The 21,884-nt window shown below is 41.4% G+C and overlaps 1 protein-coding gene across 1 annotated transcript; it reads right to left on the bottom strand.

Moving 5' to 3' along the window:
* Nucleotides 1-6,428: 6,428 nt before the first annotated feature.
* On the bottom strand, nt 6,429-19,773 carry MINAR2 (membrane integral NOTCH2 associated receptor 2). Its single transcript, XM_077816545.1, has 3 exons — nt 19,609-19,773; nt 8,300-8,545; nt 6,429-6,608 (listed from the first exon to the last, which is right to left on the bottom strand). Exons 1-3 carry the CDS (start codon nt 19,771-19,773, stop codon nt 6,429-6,431), a joined length of 591 nt encoding a protein of 196 aa, XP_077672671.1.
* Between the last annotated feature and the right edge of the window lie 2,111 nt (nt 19,774-21,884).

Raw genomic sequence — 21,884 nt, 5'->3', positions numbered from 1 at the left:
CACTTTTTGGTGCCCCCAAATCTTGATGCCCTAGGTGGCCGCCTAGTTCGCCTAGTGGTGACACTGGCCCTACTTGCAAATCAGGGCTCAGTCAGCTGAAGGGAGCCCACTTAGCTCAGTAAAATGAGGCAAACCTGGTGAGCTGGGTCCAATACGAGAAACCACCCTTCCAGAACCAACAGCAAGACACCCCCCTCACCCTCCTTCTTCTGCACAAGTCATTGCCTACTTCCCCCTCCCTCCACCCTCCCCAAACACCGAATGCAGATTTCTAAGATGAAACTCTCTTCTTCTTTGGGCAGGAGGGAGCCTGGTGAGCTCAGAAACCCAATCCAACAGGAGCAGCATCAAGAATTCACCTGTTTCCTGCACAACTCACACCCCTATCATCTCCAGAATACTGATTTTCTGAGATAAAAAAAATCTTACCCCCTTCAATAAGACAAGACTCTTCTAAAGGAGGAAGAAAAATTAGGACTGAGTGGACTTGTAGGCTCTAAAATTTTACATTTTTTTTTTGAGTGCAGTTATGTAGAAATAATTCTACATTTGTAAGTTCAACTTTCATGATAAAAAGATTGCACTACAGTACTTGTATGAGGTGACTTGAAAGACTATTTCTTTTGTTTATCTTTTTTACAGTGCTAACATTTGTAGTAAAAATAATAAAGTAAGCACTGTAGACTTTGTATTCTGTGTTGCAATTGAAATCAATATATTTGAAAATGGAGAAAACATCAAAAATATTTAAATAAATGGTATTCTATTATTGTTTGAGTGCAATAAAAACTGCAATTAATCACAATTAACTTTTTAATCACCTGACAGTACTATTTTTAATATCTATTTTGTGTATAAATATCTGTTAAACAAACATAGTCAAATATAATATTTTATGAATATCACAAGTAGTATCATCAGTCCCCTAAACTTTGCATTCTGGACCAAATTTTGCTCTTTTATATTGTTGTCAATCTGGAGAGATTTCCCTGAAATTAGTGTCACTCCAGTTTTACACCAATATAAAGGATAGCAGCTTGTGGCTCCCTTATGTCTAAGACCCTGGTAAAGTAAGGCATTTAAGCACCTACTTAATTTTAAGCACATTCTATGGGACTTAGAAAAATGCTTAAATATAAGCAAATGTTTAAGTATTTTATTGAATAGGAATGGACTGATGAATTGGGGCTTCAGAGATAATTTAGTGTGGAATTCATGCTGTATGGCCAGTTTATAAAACACAGCCAGTTAGTGTAGTTTTACTAAATTAGCTTTAAAAGCACTGTTGGAATAAACTGAGAACTCCTTTTTTAAAACACAGAGTATTGTGTTAATCTCAAAATGCACAAATGCTACATGATGACTTATTATGTCTGGCATTTGATATCCAATGAATAAAAGAAGTGGATTATTAACAAATAGAGACAGTCACTCCACTACCTACTGCAGGAAAGATATCCATTAATGTAAAGTGCATATATTTGCCACCTTACATTACTTAACATTTCATCAAATAATTCAGGGAAATATGTGCTATACTCTACATAGTTGTGTCTTCCTAATTTTGATTATCCAGTGTGCCAAAGTGCTTATTGCAAATTTCACAGGACCTTCCTATGCTGAAAGAAGCCAAAGGGCCTTCTCTTTGTTTTTAAGCCTATTCTCTTTTTCAAACAGTGGTTCAACTAGTTTTTCCCAAAACTAGAACAGAATTCACATTTAGCAGACAATGAACTAGGATCATACACTGACCCATCCCAAATTTGACCACTATTTCAAATATTCAGGAGTTGTATCCCTACTTAAAGAAACTTGCAAATTCCACTGGGCAGGTTTCTCTTTTTCTACATTTTTAAAAATTCATGTGATAAGAAGCTACTTGAAGCACAAAGCCAAAAAACACTGCACAAAAAAGGCTGCCCTGAAGCCCTGCAAAATGAACCTAGAGGTAACACTGGTCTATGTAAGACAGAGGGAGAAATTAAAGAATGCACTGATTAAGTTTCATCTTCACTAAACAAAATTGCCAAAGTATCACCCTAGTGTGCATCCTTAGTACTACCGCTAGATGGCAGCAGTGTAATCTAGATTGAAATAGGCACAAGTGACAAAAAATGGCGGGAACCTTTTCTCACCTTTTGAGAATCTCCACTAGATGACAGTAGCAGGAACCAGATTGAAACAGCCAGTAATGGATTTATGGAGAAAACAATTTTAGCCTTACTGTTAAACCCACAGAGAGCAGCACAGTTCAGAAACTCTCATTGTTGGCCATTTTCCTGGAAATTACAGTACTTTTTGCTTTTAGGCTTCCCACCCACCAACCTCAATAATTTACAAAAATACATTTCAACATTGTATGCAATGCACTTTAAGCATATGTACTTGGGCTGGAAAAAACAGATAAAGCATTATTGTAATGTGAATAATTACTTCATAGTGCAATCCATTAACCCCTTAAAGTGTTTGGGAACACTTTTTTCATAAACTGAATGGATTTGCTCTTTCTGACACAGAGATTGTCTGCACTAAAACTTCAGTCTGTCAGTAGCCTCAGCTAGTAGATGGTTGTCCCGACAACCTACAACACAGTTCATTTTCTGTAGTGTAGACACTAAGTGCATTCCTGATGTGTGCTACTGCCTCAAGGCTTTAAAAGACTGCCAAGACTTTAGAGAGACATAGTGGGTGAAGTAATATCCAGTAAAAGTTATTACCTCACCCACCTTGTCTCGCTAATCTCCTGGGACCAACATGGCAACAGTTATACTTCATACATAATGCCAAGACTTTGTCATTGTTCAAGGGCTTTGGTTAAGTTCCCATGTGCACTACAAAATGTAACCATGTTGTCAGGGGCACCATTTGAGGCGGGTAGGGGAAGGCGCTAGACTTCCCCCCTCCTCCCCCCGAGTTTCGTAGGGGAGGTCTACTCACCCTAGCCCCAAACAGAGCTCTTAACTGCAACAGCTAGAGGGTGATATGTGATTAGTTCAGAAACTGGGAGCAGCACAGACTTTGGTTCTGGAAGTTTGTTTATAAACAGGCAGGTATTAGAATAACAAAAGGCTTATCATTAAAGTAAATTAAGGATCCTTAGATGATCCTCAAAAAGAAAAGGAGTACTTGTGGCACCTTAGAGACTAACAAATTTATTTGAGCATAAGCTTTCGTGAGCTACAGCTCACTTCATTGGATGCATGTGAAGTGAGCTGTAGCTCACAAAAGCTTACGCCCAAATAAATCGGTTAGTCTCTAAGGTGCCGCAAGTACTCCTTTTCTTTTTGCCGATACAGACTAACACGGCTGCTACTCTGAACCCTTAGATGATCCTGAAAGCACTGCCAGACACTTCAGTTAAAAGATAGGAAACAAAGGGTAGGAATAAAAGGTGAGAGTGGAGAGTGGTAAATAGTGGTGTCCATCAGGGGTCTGTATTGAGACCAGTCCTATTCAACATTTTAATAAATGATCTGGAAAAAGGGGTGTGCAGTGACATGGCAAAATTTGCAGATGATACAAAATTACGTCCAAATTACACTGTGAAGAGTTACAAAGGGATCTCATAAAACTGGGTGACTGGGCAACAAAATGGCAGAAGAAATTCAATGTTGATAAATGCAAAATAATGCACTTGGCAAAATATAATCCCAACTATATGTGCAAAATGATGGGGTCTAAATTAGCTGAACCCATCAATAAAGAGATCTTGGAGTTATTTATGGATAGTTCTCTGAAAACATCTGCTCAATGTGCAGTGGCAATTAAAAAAGCTAACAGAATATTGGGACTCATTAGGAAAGGGATAGATAATAAGAGAAAATATCATATTGCCTCTGTATAAATCCATGCTATGCCAATATGTTGAATAGTGTGTGCAGATGTGGTCACCCCAGCTCAAAAAAGATATATTGGATTTGGAAAAGGTACAGAGAAGGGTAACAGAAATTATTAGGGGTGTAGAACGCCTTCTGTATGAGGAGACATTAAAAAGACAGACTTTTCAGCTTGGAAAAGACATGACTAAGGCGGGATATGATAGAGGTCTATAAAATCATGAATTGTGTGGAAAAATTGAATAAGGAAATGTTATTTACCTCTCCACATAACACAAGAACTAGGGGTCACCAAATGAAATTAATTGGCAGCAGGTTTAAAACAAACAAACGTATTTCTTCACAGTCAACATGTAGAACTCTTTGCCAAGGGATGTTGTGAAGGCCAAAACTATAACAGGATTCCAATAAGAACTAGATAAGTTCATGGAGGATAGGTCCAGCAATGGCTATTACCAGGGTGGGCAGGGATCCAACATCATGTTCTGCATGTCTCTTGCCTCTGTTTGCCAGAAGCTGGGAGTGGGCAACAGGGCAACTTTATGATTACCTGTTCTGTTCAGTCCCCCTGGGGCACCTGGTATTGGTCACTGTCGGAAGACAGGATACTGGGCTGGATGGACCATTGGTCTTACCCAGTATGGCCATTCTGATGTTCTTACATAGAATCCAGATGTATCTGCTCCCCTCAGTAACCGATTAGACCCCTCTTTCCAGAGCTGGGATCGAACCCAGGAGTCCTGACAGAATCTCTCGCTCCACAGAGTTTGTAATAAAGTAAGACTATACATTAAAATTTTAAACCTAACCAGTGTCCCTTAAGTGACATGCCACAAGATGTCAGAATATGTTATTATTAGAGCTGCGTGGTCTAATTTATTTAATTTTCTTTCTTTTATAAAGGAATTAGATACAAGGCTCCTGTCTGCTAATTGCTAAATTATCTGCCAAAAACCTAGAGTTTTCAAGTACCTAAGTAGCCCCAGGAATCATGGATAAAGTTGCCCCCCCCAAAAAAATCTGAAATGGTGCCCCTGCATGTTGTTACTGGCTCAGAGGCCAACCCTATTTTAACCAGGTCCTTGAAGTGGTTGTGGCAATAGTGTAAATGGTGTCGAAGATCACACTTGAAGCAGCTGGGGAAGAGGAAGGAAACAAAGGTGGCTCTAACCCACCTTTCTGCCTCCCCCAATCTTGAGGCTGATCTCCCCCCTTTCCCTCCCCCCCCCACTCCGCCCCAGCATAAGTGAAAGTAGCTGCGGGGCTACTCTGCCTTACACCATCTAGACTGCTTCCTTTAATGATTGCTCCTCTTGCCCACGTGTCAGATTGCAGTGCTGTGCAGTCTGGCCTCACCGCCATCCTGTTCCTGACCCACCTCAACTTCCTATCTGGGTGGTGGAAACAGCTGGCATCTATTCAGGCTTAGAACCATGGGGAGATTTCCCTGTGTCAGGCCAATCACCAGCTGCCTGTTAGGGCAGCTTTACATCCTCTTTGTGCCACTGCAGAAATGCACAGTGGGCTTGCCTTGGTTCAGGGATTTGGTCCAATGAGCACGGAGGATACTTCATGAGGTGAATACAACTAATTTATGTGTGCCTCCTATGTGCGCACACAGTTTGCGTTGTCCACAGCAGGTTGTGATACAGTATTTGTCAACTTAGCTTGTATTTCATTATCTTGAATAATTCTGAGACTTCAATCTGTTTTTCTAAGCTCTTTTAACACTTTCAGGTGTTCCGTTTATTTGCGCATGACCCTTATCACATCGTTTAAACAGAAATCATTCTTTAACCCCTTCAATGTGGATCTGCTATTCCAGTTTCTGCTCTAGAACTCAAATGTCTGTGATGTAGCATCTAACAAAATACTGACACGGTCACTTTAGTGGGTGTTACACTGATAATAGAGTGGGAGGGATGTGAGGAAGCGGTGAGATGGTAAATTGAGGCCCTGTCTCTGGTAACTCTTAACATGGAAGGTCGAGATCCTGTGGGTTTTGTTTGTTTGTTTGTTTGTTTGTTTTTAAGTGTTGTGAATAACCCAAGCATCTAGGCTAACTCTGTGAGAACTTGAATGCTCTGTGGTTGCAGCAATTTACTCCCTAGTCCAAGCCCCGACTAGTATCTAATTTATTGCTTTGTAAAACACTTTGAAATACCTTGAATGCTACATTGTCACACTCTTATGATATAACAACTGGGGTAGATCTGGAAGGTGTGATATGGGATTTTGCATAGTATGTGGACAAGTACAGTAACAAAAATTTCTATGTCCTGGCCACATGCACCATGTATCTGAGATTAGAATCTGGCCCAGATCACTGTTCAGAAGAATAAGCCGCTAAATGAACATCTTATTAATAGTGCTGTGAATTATACAGATAACATAAAGCATGTACTGTAGTGCTCAGTGTATTTCTCTCTTCCAAGGACTGATTCCTTATGCTGAATAGGGATTTCATAAAACTTAAATGTCAAATAAATTACCATTCATGACAACAACTTTGAAATTCAGATAAAACCAGGGGAGGAAAGTATTTTCATAAAAACATTTATTGGAAAACCTCTGTGACTGGATTTGGCTGTATCAAGTAAATAATATGCTAACAGTGACGATTGCAATCAAGATGCAGATAGCAAATACCACAAGCAGGACAATTAGGCAACATTTGGAATATTTCTGTTCTCTCTCTTTCTTTTTCAGCAAGGTGTCATATCCAGGGGTATAAATATCCCCCATCCAAAATTGTAGATCATTAGGATTTTCCTAAAAGAAAGATCAGAAAATGAACTCAGCTCCTCTGTATTGTATGTAAAGTCACCAGAACATAGTTGGTCAGGAGTATTTTGGTTATCACTCAGTAATTAATTAATTTAAAACATCACAATTCAAATCAGACAAATTTACACTTGAACTCTAGGCTGCATAGATGCTGAATGCTGTCCCACAGAGGACTATTAAAACCATAGTTTTCAGCCAGGAACCTAATGTAGGACACCAGCCATTGAAATGTGATAGAGACCCAGAAGGAACCTCCTGACATTCTCATGCTGATGCAGAGGTGCTAATTTACAAATGCAGATCGGACTCACTTTTCAGCAAGGAGAACGGTAAAAAAAACCCCACAAAACCCTAAAAGTAATACACACTAACCCACAAGCAGAAAGGAGTAGGGGTAGTGGGGATGTGGTTATGATAAGTTAAATTATTTGAAAAAGTACATTGAGACATAATTTATTTGTCCTGGTCCTTATATGGCCACCATCAACATGGTTAGGGCTAGATCCACAAAGGGACTACTTTTAGGTACCGTGCCACCTAATGGAATCCACAGCCCTGAATGAGTCAGATGAGGAGAGAAGCACCTCCGAATGGAATCCTCAGAAGCCAGCAAGCTGAGCAAGGAACCACCTAAGCTAGTCACTAGGAACTGCTGAGGAGAGAGGCAGGACTTAGGCCAGTGAGAGAGAATGGATGAGTCTCTAGCCCAGTGATTAGGGCACTCAGGTAGAAAACCTGGGTTCCAGGCCCTGCTCCAATGAATGCTTAAGTATTTTATAAAAAGTAGATCAGCTTCAGCAGACGAGATGGAAACATCCACCCTCCCCCCCACTCCAAATCAGGCAGAGCGGGGCTTCAAAACTAGGACTCCCAGGTGAGCACCCTAACTACTGGGCTTTTGGGGATCACCTCCCCTCAGCTGTCTTTTGTGTGGGCGAGGCATGCCCTAAGAATGCCTACCAGATCACACCCTGCAGTCAAGATAAGCAGGGGAATGCCTAATGTGAGACCCTGCTGGTGGTTAGATGGGGGCTTTGTGTCAAGCAGATCAGCCACGGCAGGACTTAGGCGGCTGTGTGCATGTGCACTGGCAAACATTTGGGCACCTATGGGGATTTTACCAGTGGAAACTCAAGTTCCTAGTGACTTGATACCTATGGAATTAGGCAGCAGCTGAGCAGGGCTTTTCAGGATCTCACTAGTGGCTAAATATTGGACTTAGGTCCCCTAAAGTGGGAATTAGATCTAAGTACCAATCATGAGAGGTAGGATAGTAGTATGGTTAAGATACTGAAGACTGCAGTTCAATCCTGGCTCTAGGCTAGATCTAGCCCTTAGTACCTTACAAACAAATGTGAATTTTCCCCCACATCCCCTGTGTGAGAGAGGAAAATATTATTATACACCTTTTAAAGATGGGGAAAAGTGACATTAAGTGACTTGCTATAGGTGACAGAGGACGGCTGAACTGCAGTCTTCAGTATCTTAACCATACTACTATCCTACCTCTCATGATTGGATCCATATTGCTATGGAATCCTTACAAAAACATGTTCAGATTTACTTCTGAAACCAGAATCACCAGCAAATGAGCACCTCATTTTATTCAGTGGTTCAAGTGAAAATACAATCCATAGCACCTGGGTTTGTTCATGTATGAGTCTACAGCACAATACCTTTAAGTAGTTAGCCAAGTTAGAATGCAGTGAATGCTTGTCATAGTCTTGAACAGTCCAGGAAGGTTTTTTTTTCCTCTCTGCCCAGTCATCATCAGTTCGGATGTCAGTGCACAAGGGATTGCGCTTGATGGTGGATTTCAAGGTGACCGTGGTTATATGTTGACCAAGAGCTTTGTCAATCATTGTTGGACTGACCCCACTCAATTCTAAGCCAGGCTGCTCAAAGACATTTCTTTTTTCTCTCTGCAGGACAGTCAGGACAAAAAATGGTTATCATCCTCATTCTTCTCATGACACAGATGCCCTTACACATTCACAGTCTATTGTGCAGTAGAACTAACTGTAAAATAATAACTGCCTACTCTTTTTGTTATGGTCCAGAAAGAGAAAGAGGGCTGGTTCTCCACTTTGTGCAGCTTTTCTTCTTGTGTGGAATGAGGGCCTGTGCAAAATGAGTGCCAGATGCTGCTGTCGGTATGAATTGGCATGGTAATGGCTGTTGGAAGAGACGACTGTCATAGAAAACAAGTGCAACAAAATAACTGCCATAAGAATTGGGTTTAGAATTGCTGTTCTGATGAAGACAAAAGAAATATATGATGCTGAAGCAGAGTTGTGGTGACCAAAATGCATTAGAGATTGAGGGCCCAAAACACACATGGGTGTAACTTCACATAGCTTCTGTCCTGCTTTAGTCTCTGCAGAAAGTGAACAGATTCCACTGATTGTACCTTCACTGAACCCTTTTATCTTAAGCTCCCTCCACTATTTTCACAACAGTCCCAGTGCAACAGTCCATTTACAGCACCACCATGATTTTTTTTGGCCCTCTCCTCAGGACCTGAGGAGCACAGAGGTCTCCCTCCCCGAGGTCTCCACGTAACTGGGCTCAACTACCCCTGGCTCCCTTTCTCTTCCCCAGGCCTTCCTTCCTGCCTCTTTATCAACCTTGAGCTGATGGAGTTTTTGGCAGCTTATCCCAGCCAAGCCAGCCAGCCTGATTGTTTAATTTTCTCCATCAACTTTCTTAAGAGGAACTAATTAACATCTGAGCAATCAGAGTGCAGACTCACCTGTTTGCTCCCTGTTCCCTCCCTCCCTCTGACACAGTGGTGTAAGTGGATATATCTTGATTGATTTAGTGGAGTTTCACCATGGGACAACGGGGATAAGATTCTTACCCCAGTTCTGGATTCTTTGTCTACAGTCTTTGTTTACACTACTGAGTAGGGTCAATCTAAGATACGCAACTTCAGCTACGTGAATAGCACAGCTGAAGTCGACGTACTTAGATCTACTTACTGCGGTGTCTTCACTGCAGTAAGTCAACAGCCGATGCTCTCCCATCGACTCTGCTTGTGCTCCTCATTCTGGTGGAGTACCAGAGACGACGGGAGAGTGCTCAGCAGTCGATTTATCGCGTCTATACGAGATGCCATAAATAGAACCCCACTGGATCAATTGCTGCCCGCCAATCCGGTGGGTAGTGTAGACAAGCCCTTTGTGTCAAGTAAAAGTGCTAGAGCAATGTAAAGGGGCCCTCAAAGCCCAATATTGGGCTGGGGTAGAATTCTGCTGGTGAAGGCACTGTAGAAGCCCCAAACCCTTCAAGAGCTGGCAAATATTGTGCAGGCCAGTGCTGTTACCAGAAACCTGAACAGCACAATTTCAGCTCACCACAATTCCCTTTTCACTGCTACTTTGAATTAAATGAATTCTAGCAGCCCTGGAAGACACATTTTTGATACATTCATCACATCCCTTAAATAAATTCATAGCTGTCCAAAGGCAGTCCCAGAATTACTCTTACAGCATATGTGCAGTACAAATGAAACTCTCCTGGTTAGAAAATAACATTTCTCTCCTAGTTCCTTAACAGTTCTTTGGACTGGAAACTTTGATTTGAGACAGCTGAAGTCTGAGCCTGGACTGGTGACTGCATCATAGGGAGCACTGGAGAGGAGTTAGAATCACATACTAAAGCAGCCTTATTAAAAAAAAAAATATCTCAGAGAAGCGCTCAAAACAGATTTCCAAATACTCCTTCCCACACCTCCATAAAAGGTCTAAGCAGCTTCAAAATTCATTTACCCAAAAAAGGTTTCAAAGGCAAGCAAAACAAGATCTTTTTTCCAGCCTTCCAAGGGATAAATGAAGAGATTTAATATATACTAATTCCCCAATCATCATGTGTGTGTGCGCGGGGGGGGGGGGGGGAGGGCGGTTGGTTTCTTTTAAAATAATGTGAGGGGGGAGAGAAAACAGCAGATTCTATATACATAATCCAGTGAGGAAATAGCATTCAGGCATTCTTATCTCTCTCCCATGCACAAGGAACTAAGTGTGTTTCCCATCCATAATCATCATGATCTGGTACTAGAGGGCAGATGGATCCCCATTACCCACAGCCCATGTGTTAGCTCACTGCCGTTGCCGTATGTCAGTATTTAACTTTGACAGAGGTTTCACATCACAGTTATAGCTGGCACTAGAGCCATCTGGCTTCTGCTGGCCTGTTTTCAGTTAAGTTGGCATTTTAAACTGTCTACTCTTGCTGCCTGTATTTTACTGTGTTTCTTTAATTACTTTAATGATGCTTCCTGCAGGCTTGCAAAATGGATGTACTTGGAGAACATAGCATAAGAACTTAAGAATGGCCATACTGGGTCAGATCAATGGTCCATCTAACCCAGGACCCTGGCTTCTGACAGCAGCTGGTGCCAGATGCTTTAGAGGGAATGAACAGAACAGGCCAATTGTCGAGTGATCCATCCCTTGTTGTCCAGTCCCATCTTCTGACAGTCAGAATCTTAGGGACACCTTAGGGTTGTGTCCCTCACCATCTTGGCTAAGAGCCACTGATAGATAAGTTCCAGTTATAATTTTGGTCTTCACAACATCCCAAGGCTACAGCTTGACTATGCATTATGTAAAGAAGTACTTCCTTATGTTTGAATCATAGAATATCAGGGTTGGAAGGGACCTCTGGAGGTCATCTAGTCCAACCCCCTGCTCAAAGCAAGTTTTAAACTTGCTGCCTATTAATTTCATCAGGGGGCACCTGGTTCTTGTGTTATGTGAAGGGGTAAATAACACTTGCTTATTCACTTTCTCCACACTATTCATGATTTTATAGATTTCTATCATATCCCTCGTTAGTTACTCTTTTCTAAGCTAAACAGTCCCAGTCTTTTTAATCTCTCCCCATATGGAAGCTTTTCCATACCCCTAATAATTTTTGTTGCCCTTCTCTGTATTTTTCCTATTCTAGTATAGCTTTTTTGAGATGGGGCAACCAAAACTGCACACAGTATTCAAGGTGTGGGCATACTATGGATTTTAGTGGCATTATGATATCTATCGCTTTCCTAATGATTCCTAACATTCTGTTAGCTTTTTAAATTGCTGCTAGGTATTGAGCAGATGTTTTCAGTGAACTATCTAAGACTCCAAGATCCCTTTCTTGTTTGATAACATGTATTGTGTATGTATAGTTGGGATTATGTTTTCCAGTGTGCATTACTTTGCATTTATCAACATCGAATTTAATCTGCCATTTTGTTGCCACCTCACTGTTCACCTTTTTTTCACAGATCATTTATGAATATGTTGAACAGCACTGGTCCTGTATAGATCCTTGGGAGATCCCGCTATTTACCTCTTTCCACTGTGAATACTGACCATTTATTCCTACCCTTTGTTTCCTGTCTTTTACTCAATTACTGATCAATGGGAGGACCTTCCCTTTTATCTCATGACTGTTTACTCTGCTTATGAGCATTTGGTAAGGGACCTTGTTAAAAGCTTTCTGGAAGTCTAAGAACACTATATCCACTGGATCACCCTTGTCCACATGCTTGTTGACCCCCTCAAAGAATTCTAATAGATTGATGAAGCAAAATTTCCTTTTACAAACGCCATGTTAACTCTTCCCCCATTGTGTTCATCTATGCATCTGATAGTTTCCATCAATTTGCCTGTAATGAAATTGGCATACTGCCCTCTAATTGCCAGGATCACCTCTGGAGCCTTTTTTAAAAGTAGGAGAAGATTACATTGAAGAAAGTGGGCACTCTCACCAGGGGAATGTTCATCCTGCCTAGGCTAAAATATTGTGAAGAGAATGTGCCTTGACAGTGTTGAATTTTAAAGCAGTTGTTTTAAATAAAAACCTTTCAAAATAAAGACAGGCTAATTGGTTCAAATTTTTCTCAGTGCAATGGTGATTTGACCACATGTTGTTGGTGTTGCACCAAATAATCTAATTAACACTGCATCCCAGCAGTTAATCTAATTAACCCTTCTTCCCCATGGGGAATAGTGATGTAGGAATGTGGGTATACACTACCCATGAGCATGATCAAGGGGAAGAGATAATGGCAGCGGCAGCTAGAATTTTTATGAGAGTAGGTCTGGTAAATGTGGTGGGAGATTTGCAGGGAAGACATAGTGGTGTGGAGATGATGATGTAATTAACATGAATGTATCAGAGCATGCTATCTTGGAGATTTGGAAGTAGATGTAGCCCTGAAAATAGAGAATGAGAAGGAAAGATGCTGCCTTAGAGAAGTAGAGGTTTAGGTTTAAGGGATAAGAAGACAGAGAGATAGCAGGTATCCCGCAAGAAAAGAGTAGCACACAAGAAGCAGAGAAATAGAAGAGGGGTAATATGCAGAAAAATATTATAAATATTCATTCACAACCCCTTTGCATAGACTTTCATTCTAAACGGATTGTGTTAATAAGAATGTTCAACGAAAGGGAAAGCGTTGTGAATCCTGGTACAAATGTGCAAGTACACAAGTATTGATGATATATATAACATAAGTTTGAGAAGCCAGCTTGACAGGTCTTTGTGGATTTGGAATTGATGGGATCTAAAACAGAAATAATAGCATGTGACTTAAGTGACTATTCATACAATACACATAGTGAATTGGGAGCAGTGAACAGTCAGAGCAACCATTATAGTGAAGAACTGATAAGGAAGCCACAGTCAGAAGTATATACACCAAGTATTCATTGAGCAAATCTGCAAACCCTGAAGTGTTTGCTTTACAAGTAACTTGCCAGCAGAAAAAGGGCAACATGCTTTGACTAATTTTTCATTGTGAATTCTTTTCCTACCTCTAAGTAGGACAGAAATCTAGTGTAGAGAATGCGGCCGTACAATGAACCTGAAGACTTACAGAGAATTAAAGATGGCTCCATTCCTGGAAGACCTAGTTTCTTGGTGGGGTTTCTAATCCAACCTAGTAATTTTATTATTTCATGGCATAAACTACAACATGATCTATTTATTTACAAAACATTTTAATCACATCACATGATACCTAATTTTTGGCTTTTTTTCTTTAATCATTAGAACTTTTTGAAGTTTCAGCATACTTTTGTCTATTCCTATGATGAAAAAAAAATGTGTTAAAGTAAAGAACATGATCCATCAAAACCAGGAAATCAAGAATTAAGGCAGAAACTTGGTCTCAAGCCCAGTTTACTGTAAGTAGGGATCAAAGGGATTTCTACACAATAGGTGATTTTACATATTGTAGGTCAAATTCTGTTTGCTATATATATTATATAACACCTTGTAACAGATGTTCTTACATCAAGCTCTCACATAGTCGGTCACTTCACTGAGTCACTTGACTAAACTAGAATAATATTTGGTTAGCAGTCCTTTGCTCCCACAGTGTCTCCTTCCCCTGAGCTTGCTGAGGCCATATGACTTTCATGGCATGGCTGACCTTGACCTTTAGCTCCTAGACATGTCGAAGGTTGGATTCCAACTCTGCCATTGAAGAAAATCTTGTTTGTTGATTGGCCCATGTAGACAGCATTATAGAAATGTAGTCCAGAGGTGACAAAGGCAATAATAACTCTGACAAGTTTCCTACTTTGCAGGAAATTTGCAATCTTTGTGCCAGTCTTTGTGCTAGATGACTACAAAGTGCTCTTGGCTACAGCTGCACCATGACCATCTGGGTATTCAAGAGGCTAATAGATTGCAACCAATGCTAAGAAAATGTGAAGAAACTGCACCTAATGAGGGGCAAGATATCAGTTTCACCATCTCTGCTAGCTGTTATACACAGCCTACTAGCATCACCCTCATCTTGTCTGAACTGAACTTCAGCCAGCTAGTCCTAATCCAGGCCCCAATCTTGGCTAAATATTGGAGTGCTGAGCGACTGCCTTGGCTGAGTCCAATGAAAAACAGATGTAGAGCTGAGTGTCATCAACATACCAATGACAATGCAGCCCAGATCAGCTCCGTATCTCCTGTAGTGGCCTCAAATACAAACCAAAAAGGTAGGGTGACAGAATGGAATATTGGCAGCACCTCACATGAGAGAACTCTTGGGGCAGAAGAGCAATCACTCAACACTAGACCATGTGGGTCCTCTCAAGAGGAAGGAATGGAGCAATTAAAGCACCACTTCATCTATCTTTGTCAGTGTCCACAACTGTGCCAACAAAACCTCATGGTCAATGGACAGAAAAGCAGGTGGTAAATGTGAAAGTGTCAGTGTGTGCACTTGGTTTTTCTCAATTGCCAGGAAGAGATAATTAATGAACGAGGCAAGGGCTGTCTGTACCAAGCTAGGCCTAAAATCAAACTGATAGTGGTCCAGGGAATTTAAGTAGTACACAGATTGCCAAGAGTTGCTTCAGCACAAACTCCTCAATAACAATGAAAGTGGGTGGCAGGGCAACAATTACATTAGCAAATAATTAGCCTGAGTTAATTCTGTGGAAAGTGATAAATTCATTATACACCTCAGAGCATTATGTCACACCCCTGAGAAATGCACTAGCAAAGATCCTTGTCTTTCTTGAAAGGCATGCTTCTGGGAAGCTAGCTGTGATAGAAAAGGAGTTGCTATGTACGATCTAAGTTCTGGACATGCAATAATGATCTGAATATTATATGCAGTGTTGATGTAGCTGTGTCAGCCCTAGGCTCTTAGAGACAAGGTGGATGAGGTAATATCTTTTATTGGATAAACTTCTCTCTCAGCTTGTGTCTCTCAGCAATAGAAGTTTGTCCAATAAAATATATTACCTCATCTACCTTGTCTGTGTGAATATTATAAGTGACCTGGTCATTGGGGTAAAGTTACTGTATAGCTATTGTGGTTTATTAGCATTTCCCATATGAATGTATCTAACTTAATGGAGGGTGGGGCTGTGGGAAGAACCAACAGAAAAGGAACACCATGGTTCTTTAAGTAAGCAATCTCAAACAAATGCTTGGAAGACAACGGGTCCAGCTGTTAGCTTTAAGGTTCCTGTAGCCAACACATTGCAAGTGTTGTTTTGCCAGAGCTGGGAGGCTGGAGATCAAAAGAAAACTAACGAGTTAAAAAAACGTTCTCAAGGGAAGAAGGGAGTGGGTCACTTGCCAGAAGCTGTCCAGGGAGACAGGTTGACATAGGGAAAGGCTCTGCTGAGTGAGTTGCCTTAGGGAAAAACAAGCATTAGTATGGGCTGGTTTATTGTCTTAAATCTGTTATCTCTGAAATGCTTTTAATCTGACATATAATACTCTGCTTGAAGGAGGGTGTCTGATCACAGGTTGCTGCTGTCATTGTGCCAAGAGAAGGGAACCAAACTGCAGGGGCTGAGCCTAAGCCAGACTTGCTGAGGTAAATCACAGTTAGTACACAGGGCACTGAAAGCACCAAGGTTATTTTACTTAATAGTTACATGACAAAAATATACAATAAGAGGGAACGAATATTCACTCTGCCTGACATCAAAATAGAAAGTGAAAAAAAGCTTTTGCTCTGAAATGAAGATTACTTTTATCAGCCTACCTTATAAAATGGAATAAATTAAGACACTTATCGGTGAAGGAAACACATAAGCACTTAAGTGCACTTCAGTTTGAATGAGCTCATGACAAATGTCCCAAGAAGCACACAAATACATGGCTGAGCAGTCACTTTACACAGGGAGGCCTGAGTAGCAGTGTTTCTTAAAAGCAAATGAATTTCTGGACAGAGAGTTTCAGCTATGCTCAAGGTTTAATAACTTTAGGAGGGCTGTAGATCACAGCCACCTGTTCAAAACTGAAACACACCCCTCCTGTTTCTGAATTAACTACCTCTTACACCCCCATTAGTCTGTTCATCATGTTATTCCTAAACCATTAGCTCTGCACTGTGCTATCGTGTTTATTCTGAAGTCTGGAACACATCAGGTGTTTAGTTTCTCCTTATTTGCTCATCAGCAGAAAAGAGAAATAAAAATGCACATTGTGTTTAAGTGCTTTAGCTGAACTACTTGGATCTACAAATGAACATGATTGAAAGGAGAGTTTGTGCCTTAGATTTAACATTTTAAAAAATAACACTCTGATTTCCATGGGAGATGGTGACTTGAGTAATTTCCCTTTGAGAATTGCTCAAATAAATTGGTTAGTCTCTAAGGTGCCACAAGGACTCCTTTTCTTTTTGCGAATACAGACTAACACGGCTGTTACTCTGAAACCTTTGAGAATGGTGCTGGTGCTGGAATGAATTTCAGGAGAATTCTCTCCAGGGGGATTATGAGGAAGATGCCATTTTAAGGGAGAACATTCTCTACAGTTTTAATCCTATTGGAAGTTTTCAGTGATGGCTCAATGACAGCTGGTCTTACTTAATTAAAATAGGCTGGGACATTCCCTCCTGAGGACTGGGCTCTGTGTTTGGATCTCCTCATACCTGCACAAAGTGATGGGATGGGAAATAAGCCACCATCACTCCCAGTCTCTTGGATCTTGTGGGCATCTCTTCTTGAGGTTAGTGCACTGTGCTGGGGCAGGGAGAAGGTGTGTTAATGTGTTACAATCCTATGTGAGGGCAAGAAAAACAGTCCTTTATTGTTACGATGACCTTTATTTTAATAAAAGAATTGGCTGTCCCATACTAAATCATTCTATTAATCATGGGGGGTCACCCCTTGCAACCCCATTACTGGAAACTCACCACCCCTCAATTTGGCCTGGCTGACCATCTGCAGGTGGCCAGGCCTCTGGAGGGGTGGCCAGGCCAAATCTGAATGGCACCAGTAGTTCTTCAGGTGTGCTGATAAATGGCCAGAGCTTAGAGGGCCATGCAGGGAAACTGGGGGTCTCTGGCTGGGTGATTTGCAGGGGCAAAGATGGGGAGTCCAGTTCCTGCTCCCCTCAGCACTGCAGCTGTGCTGCACACTGGGCTGGGCCCCTTGTGATGCCTCAGTAATTGCCAGGCTGTGGCTGTGGTCCAGTGCTGGGCACAGGACGCAGAGCAGGAGTCTCAGAGCAGAAAGTGAAGCTTTTACAGACGGTCAGGAGCAGAACCAGGTGGAGAGCATCCACTGGGGGACAGGCAGCAGGAAAGGGGAGAGGAGGGTCCTCGGGGAAGCAGGATTCCCCAAGCACTGTAAATGGGAGAAGTACATAAGGGCTTGACCTTATTTACCCTCCTCAGAAAGTAGCCAGGCTCCCCCAAGGGGTGACCAGAGGGAGAGGAGTGCACAGGCTACTTGCTTTCAGGACCAGTGGCCTTCTCCTTAGACTCGAGCAGCATCTGACATCACAGAGGATGGAGGGTGACAAGAAGTTAATTGTGGGGAGCAGGTTTCCTCCCCTGTTTTAAAGTGATTCTTTCATTTTACTCTTTCCCTCATTTTCTGTCCTCCAAGGCTGTGATAGTAAACAGGAAGCAAAGGTATGGGGCGGAGGCAGCACCTTACAACAAGAGGAACTGTTTCCCTCTCACACATACAAGAGTTTTCTCTGAATCCAACCCCTGATGACTACAGCAATGTCTTGCATTATAGTTACTCTCACTACACCCATTCCCCCACAGGCTGAACTTTTCTGTTTCCTACTTTGGAAGAAGGAAGTTGTTTGGCCAGAGCAATAATGTACATTAAGATGTTTCATGTTGAAGAAGCTGCTGTAGATGTTGTGTATCACTGCACCAAAGGTGTCTGATCTCACCCAGCCAGGGACGGAGACTAACTTGACCGGTGTCGTAGTGAGTCAATGGCAGAGTTGAGGAAAATCTAACTGCCCTCATGCTTGATGTGGCAGGTTCTCAATGCACAGGGTGGGGATTGTCCTTTCCTGTTCATTTAATCTCTCAGGTAGATGAGGACTGAGTAACATGTGCGGCTGTTATGGGATCTCCAGAGCACAGCACTTGCCCTGAGGAGTTCAGTGTGGCCTGTAGCCTCTGTCATCACCTAGAGGCCTACTGACGTCTCAAGTTTCACAAGTCACCATCCCTGAAGAAAAATCAGTAACTTTCCGCACTCTCAGCCATGCATGTGTGTGTGTGTGTGTGTGTTAGGAAAACTGTCCCTTATTTTTGCAATAAAATGTTGGCAACCCTCCTCCCTTCTGAGGGCAACTTCTGGGGCAGCTGCAGTTGGAGTCATCCCTAACAACTTGGCTCCAGTAGAGTCACATAGCTAGAAAGCCAAAGAGGGGAGCAATTGTCTCCCCCACCCCCCACCGGTGAAGTGGTTCTGTCTTCCAGAACATCCACTGAGATCTGAATACTTTCTGGAGGTCAAAACCCATGCTGATTCCAAGAGGACACAGGGCTAGGTTTTTATATTTTGCAATCTGGGGAAAACTCTATGAGGGGAACCTCTACTTAAAGGGTTTCTTCTTTTCTTCCCTGTCTCTGTGTCCTCTGTCTTTCACCCTAACTACTACCCAGGAATAACCCTCTGGTGTCTGCTTAAGTAACTCACCCAACAGCAGTCATGAAAGCCAAGTTAATTGTATGGTACACAGTCAGTGACTCTTAATGTCAGTTATTATGGGGAGACAGTAGCTGCTTCTTATCTTTAAGGATGTAACTGAGTTCCATTTTAAGCCTGAATTTTTTCTCTTCCAGAATTTTCCTCCCCTCTAGCTCCTACCAGCATGTTGTTCCTGGGAAGTTTCCATATGACCCCATATAATAATAAATACAATTAATGTTACACAATATCATTCATACACATACTGGGAAATGCTAAAAAATACCACAACCAGGAGTCAGCAGGTCAGTGCCAGTACTAACAAGTGTGGACCTATATGAGAGTGATAAGGTCTGAGCTCATGATATCAGGAAGATTGTTCTCATACAGCTTGCTCCTGCTCCCACTGAAATCAATGGCAAAACTTTCATTGACATCAGTGGTGCAGGGTCAGGGACATGCAGTGGCTGCAATCACAGCAAAAGGTTCAAACCCAAATTTCATTTGTTTCTGAACCACAACATTTATAAGGAATAATAAGGAAAGAAGTCAAACATTCAGGTCTTTCCTTTAGACCTTACCTGTAAATAGACTTTGTTGTGCCATTGCTGTGCGCCTGGAAAAGCTGCTTCTGGAAATTTTACTAGGCTGGCTTGTAGAAAGGCAGAGTTTTTCATTAAAGACTTCACATCTAGTTGTAGGAATTTATCAGGATGGTTGTTGTTTGGCAAAACAGAGAAGTCCATTTTCCCCTCCTGTTGAGTAACAATGAAAACAGCCCAGTCTTCTGCTTCCTGGCTGCTGCGTGCTCCTTCTATTATTAATGAAGTGAAAAAGGACCCTACAGTTGCCTGAAACTGTAACTGACCCCTGCTTGGTGTCACACTCACTTATATCATCTACCAGTGATAAAAGATCATTTAGAAGCAGCATAGCAGGCAAGACATGCTTCCCCAAGTGCCGAGCTCAAGTTTTCACGTTTAAGGTCTATTTTGATAGATGTATACGTGTTCATTAAAACTAACAGAGTATCAGTGATTAGATGTGTGAGACACTTAAATGCACACCCGCACTTCCTTAAGTGACTTGCCAAAGATCTCAGGCTTATAGTATTTCTTTCTCAGCTAATTAGAAGCAGTTCATACCACAACAGGAACGGTGCAAGTCCTTCAGCAATTATTCTTTGGGGATATAACTCATTTGATTTTGTCACACACTTCAGCACAGTAGTTTGATGTGGTAACAGTAACATACACATTCTCAGATTAAAGGGATATTTCGTCAGAAAGTTTTTCCTCAATATGGGGAATATTAGTTTATTTCATCTATTGATACCGCATGTGTTCCTTAGGAGCTTGATCTTTCTTCGTGTCAATGGTAAACTGTAATTGTCTTGAATAGTATAAGATCAAGCCCTTAATTTTCATTATTGTATCTGTGGTGCTTATATTTTATTTCAGAGTTTGATATTTTATTTCAATACTTCATATTTATAAAGCCACTTTGATTTTGACTGATGAAATTTCCTTCCCTCAGCCTCGCCACCAACTAGAACCAGTACAGGTAATAAAAAACACCAAGCTTTTACTCTTTGTTTCGATTCACAAGTCAGATGACATCAGTTTTTTTTGACTGGATGAGTAAACTCTTGTAGGTCCTGCTTTAGCAAAATATGCAACTATGGATAACCTTAAGCATGTGACTAGTCCTATTGACTTAAATTTAACTCAAGTTAGTGCCTAATTTTAAGCATATGAGGATCTTCAGCTCCCATTTAACTAAGCACTAGCAAGGCAGTCACTTTGCAGGACTGGGACCTATATAAATGGATAAACAAAGCCCCAGACAATTTATTTGTTATAAAGGTACAGTTTGAAATTATCTGACTTGTAGAGCAGCTCAACAAAATGGCACTGAAATTTGGCTTGACTAAATAATTTTTCATCTAACTCTGCGAAATTGCATAGTTAGGCAAGAGGAGTTGCTGCCTCCTTGCAGGACCTACAGTATGGCTGGCTGTGATGAATGACCAAATACAACATGTGACTGAATCATTTATTGCTCTGTCTACTATTCAGCTTCTAATTTGGTTTTAGCAGAATGCAGTTATTCAGAATTGGGTCAAATATTACAACTAAAAGCGGCCTTTGTTACTTCATGGGGCCTGAACTCCAATGCCACGACCTCATTGGAGGGGAAGGGCTTCAGCCTACTTTCCTGATACTCCAAAGAGTGCCGTAGCATACCACTCTTTCATTTTTGTTTGTGTCATTGAACCACTTTGCAGGAAGGCATGGAATGCTATAGAATGGAATATACAGCTAGATTACAGTTTGTGACATTCATGAAGTTATTGATTTAGTTTAATAGCTATACACTGCTATATCGCTCTATTTACCATGGTGACTTCAGCGAGTGTGGTGATTAGTGCTGTTAAATGCTTGGATAGATAGGCCCCATTCCATCTTTCAGGAGCACATAAATCCTCTGCAGCATCTCCCAGTCACAGGTTGCTGAGATGTGGATGTCGACATTGGTTAGGGGTTTTTTTTGTTTTTTTTTTAAACTCTAATTTGCTACTCTTCATTAAATATTTAATTTACTTTTCTTTTTACAGGGAATGTTTATGCATAGAAATGACCCAAAGGACACTGCTTCTGTAGTGCTCACTGAGGATGAAAGTGAATAGAAATGCTCCTCCAGAGTAAGTGACATGCAACTAAAATTCCAGGAGTACTTCACCTGTCAGACAGGTGGAATAAGTGGTAATTGTTGTACTTTTGGCCAGGGCTGTGCTTTACAGTGTACATTGGGAGTGAAATTCCCTCCTGCACAGAAAGCTAGTACAACCTCTATG

The sequence above is a fragment of the Eretmochelys imbricata genome, chromosome 5 (genome assembly GCF_965152235.1).
Source record: "Eretmochelys imbricata isolate rEreImb1 chromosome 5, rEreImb1.hap1, whole genome shotgun sequence".
Taxonomy (NCBI): domain Eukaryota; kingdom Metazoa; phylum Chordata; order Testudines; family Cheloniidae; genus Eretmochelys; species Eretmochelys imbricata.
The sequence above is the reverse complement of the archived record's forward strand: the minus strand, read 5'-3'. Positions and strand labels throughout refer to the sequence as shown.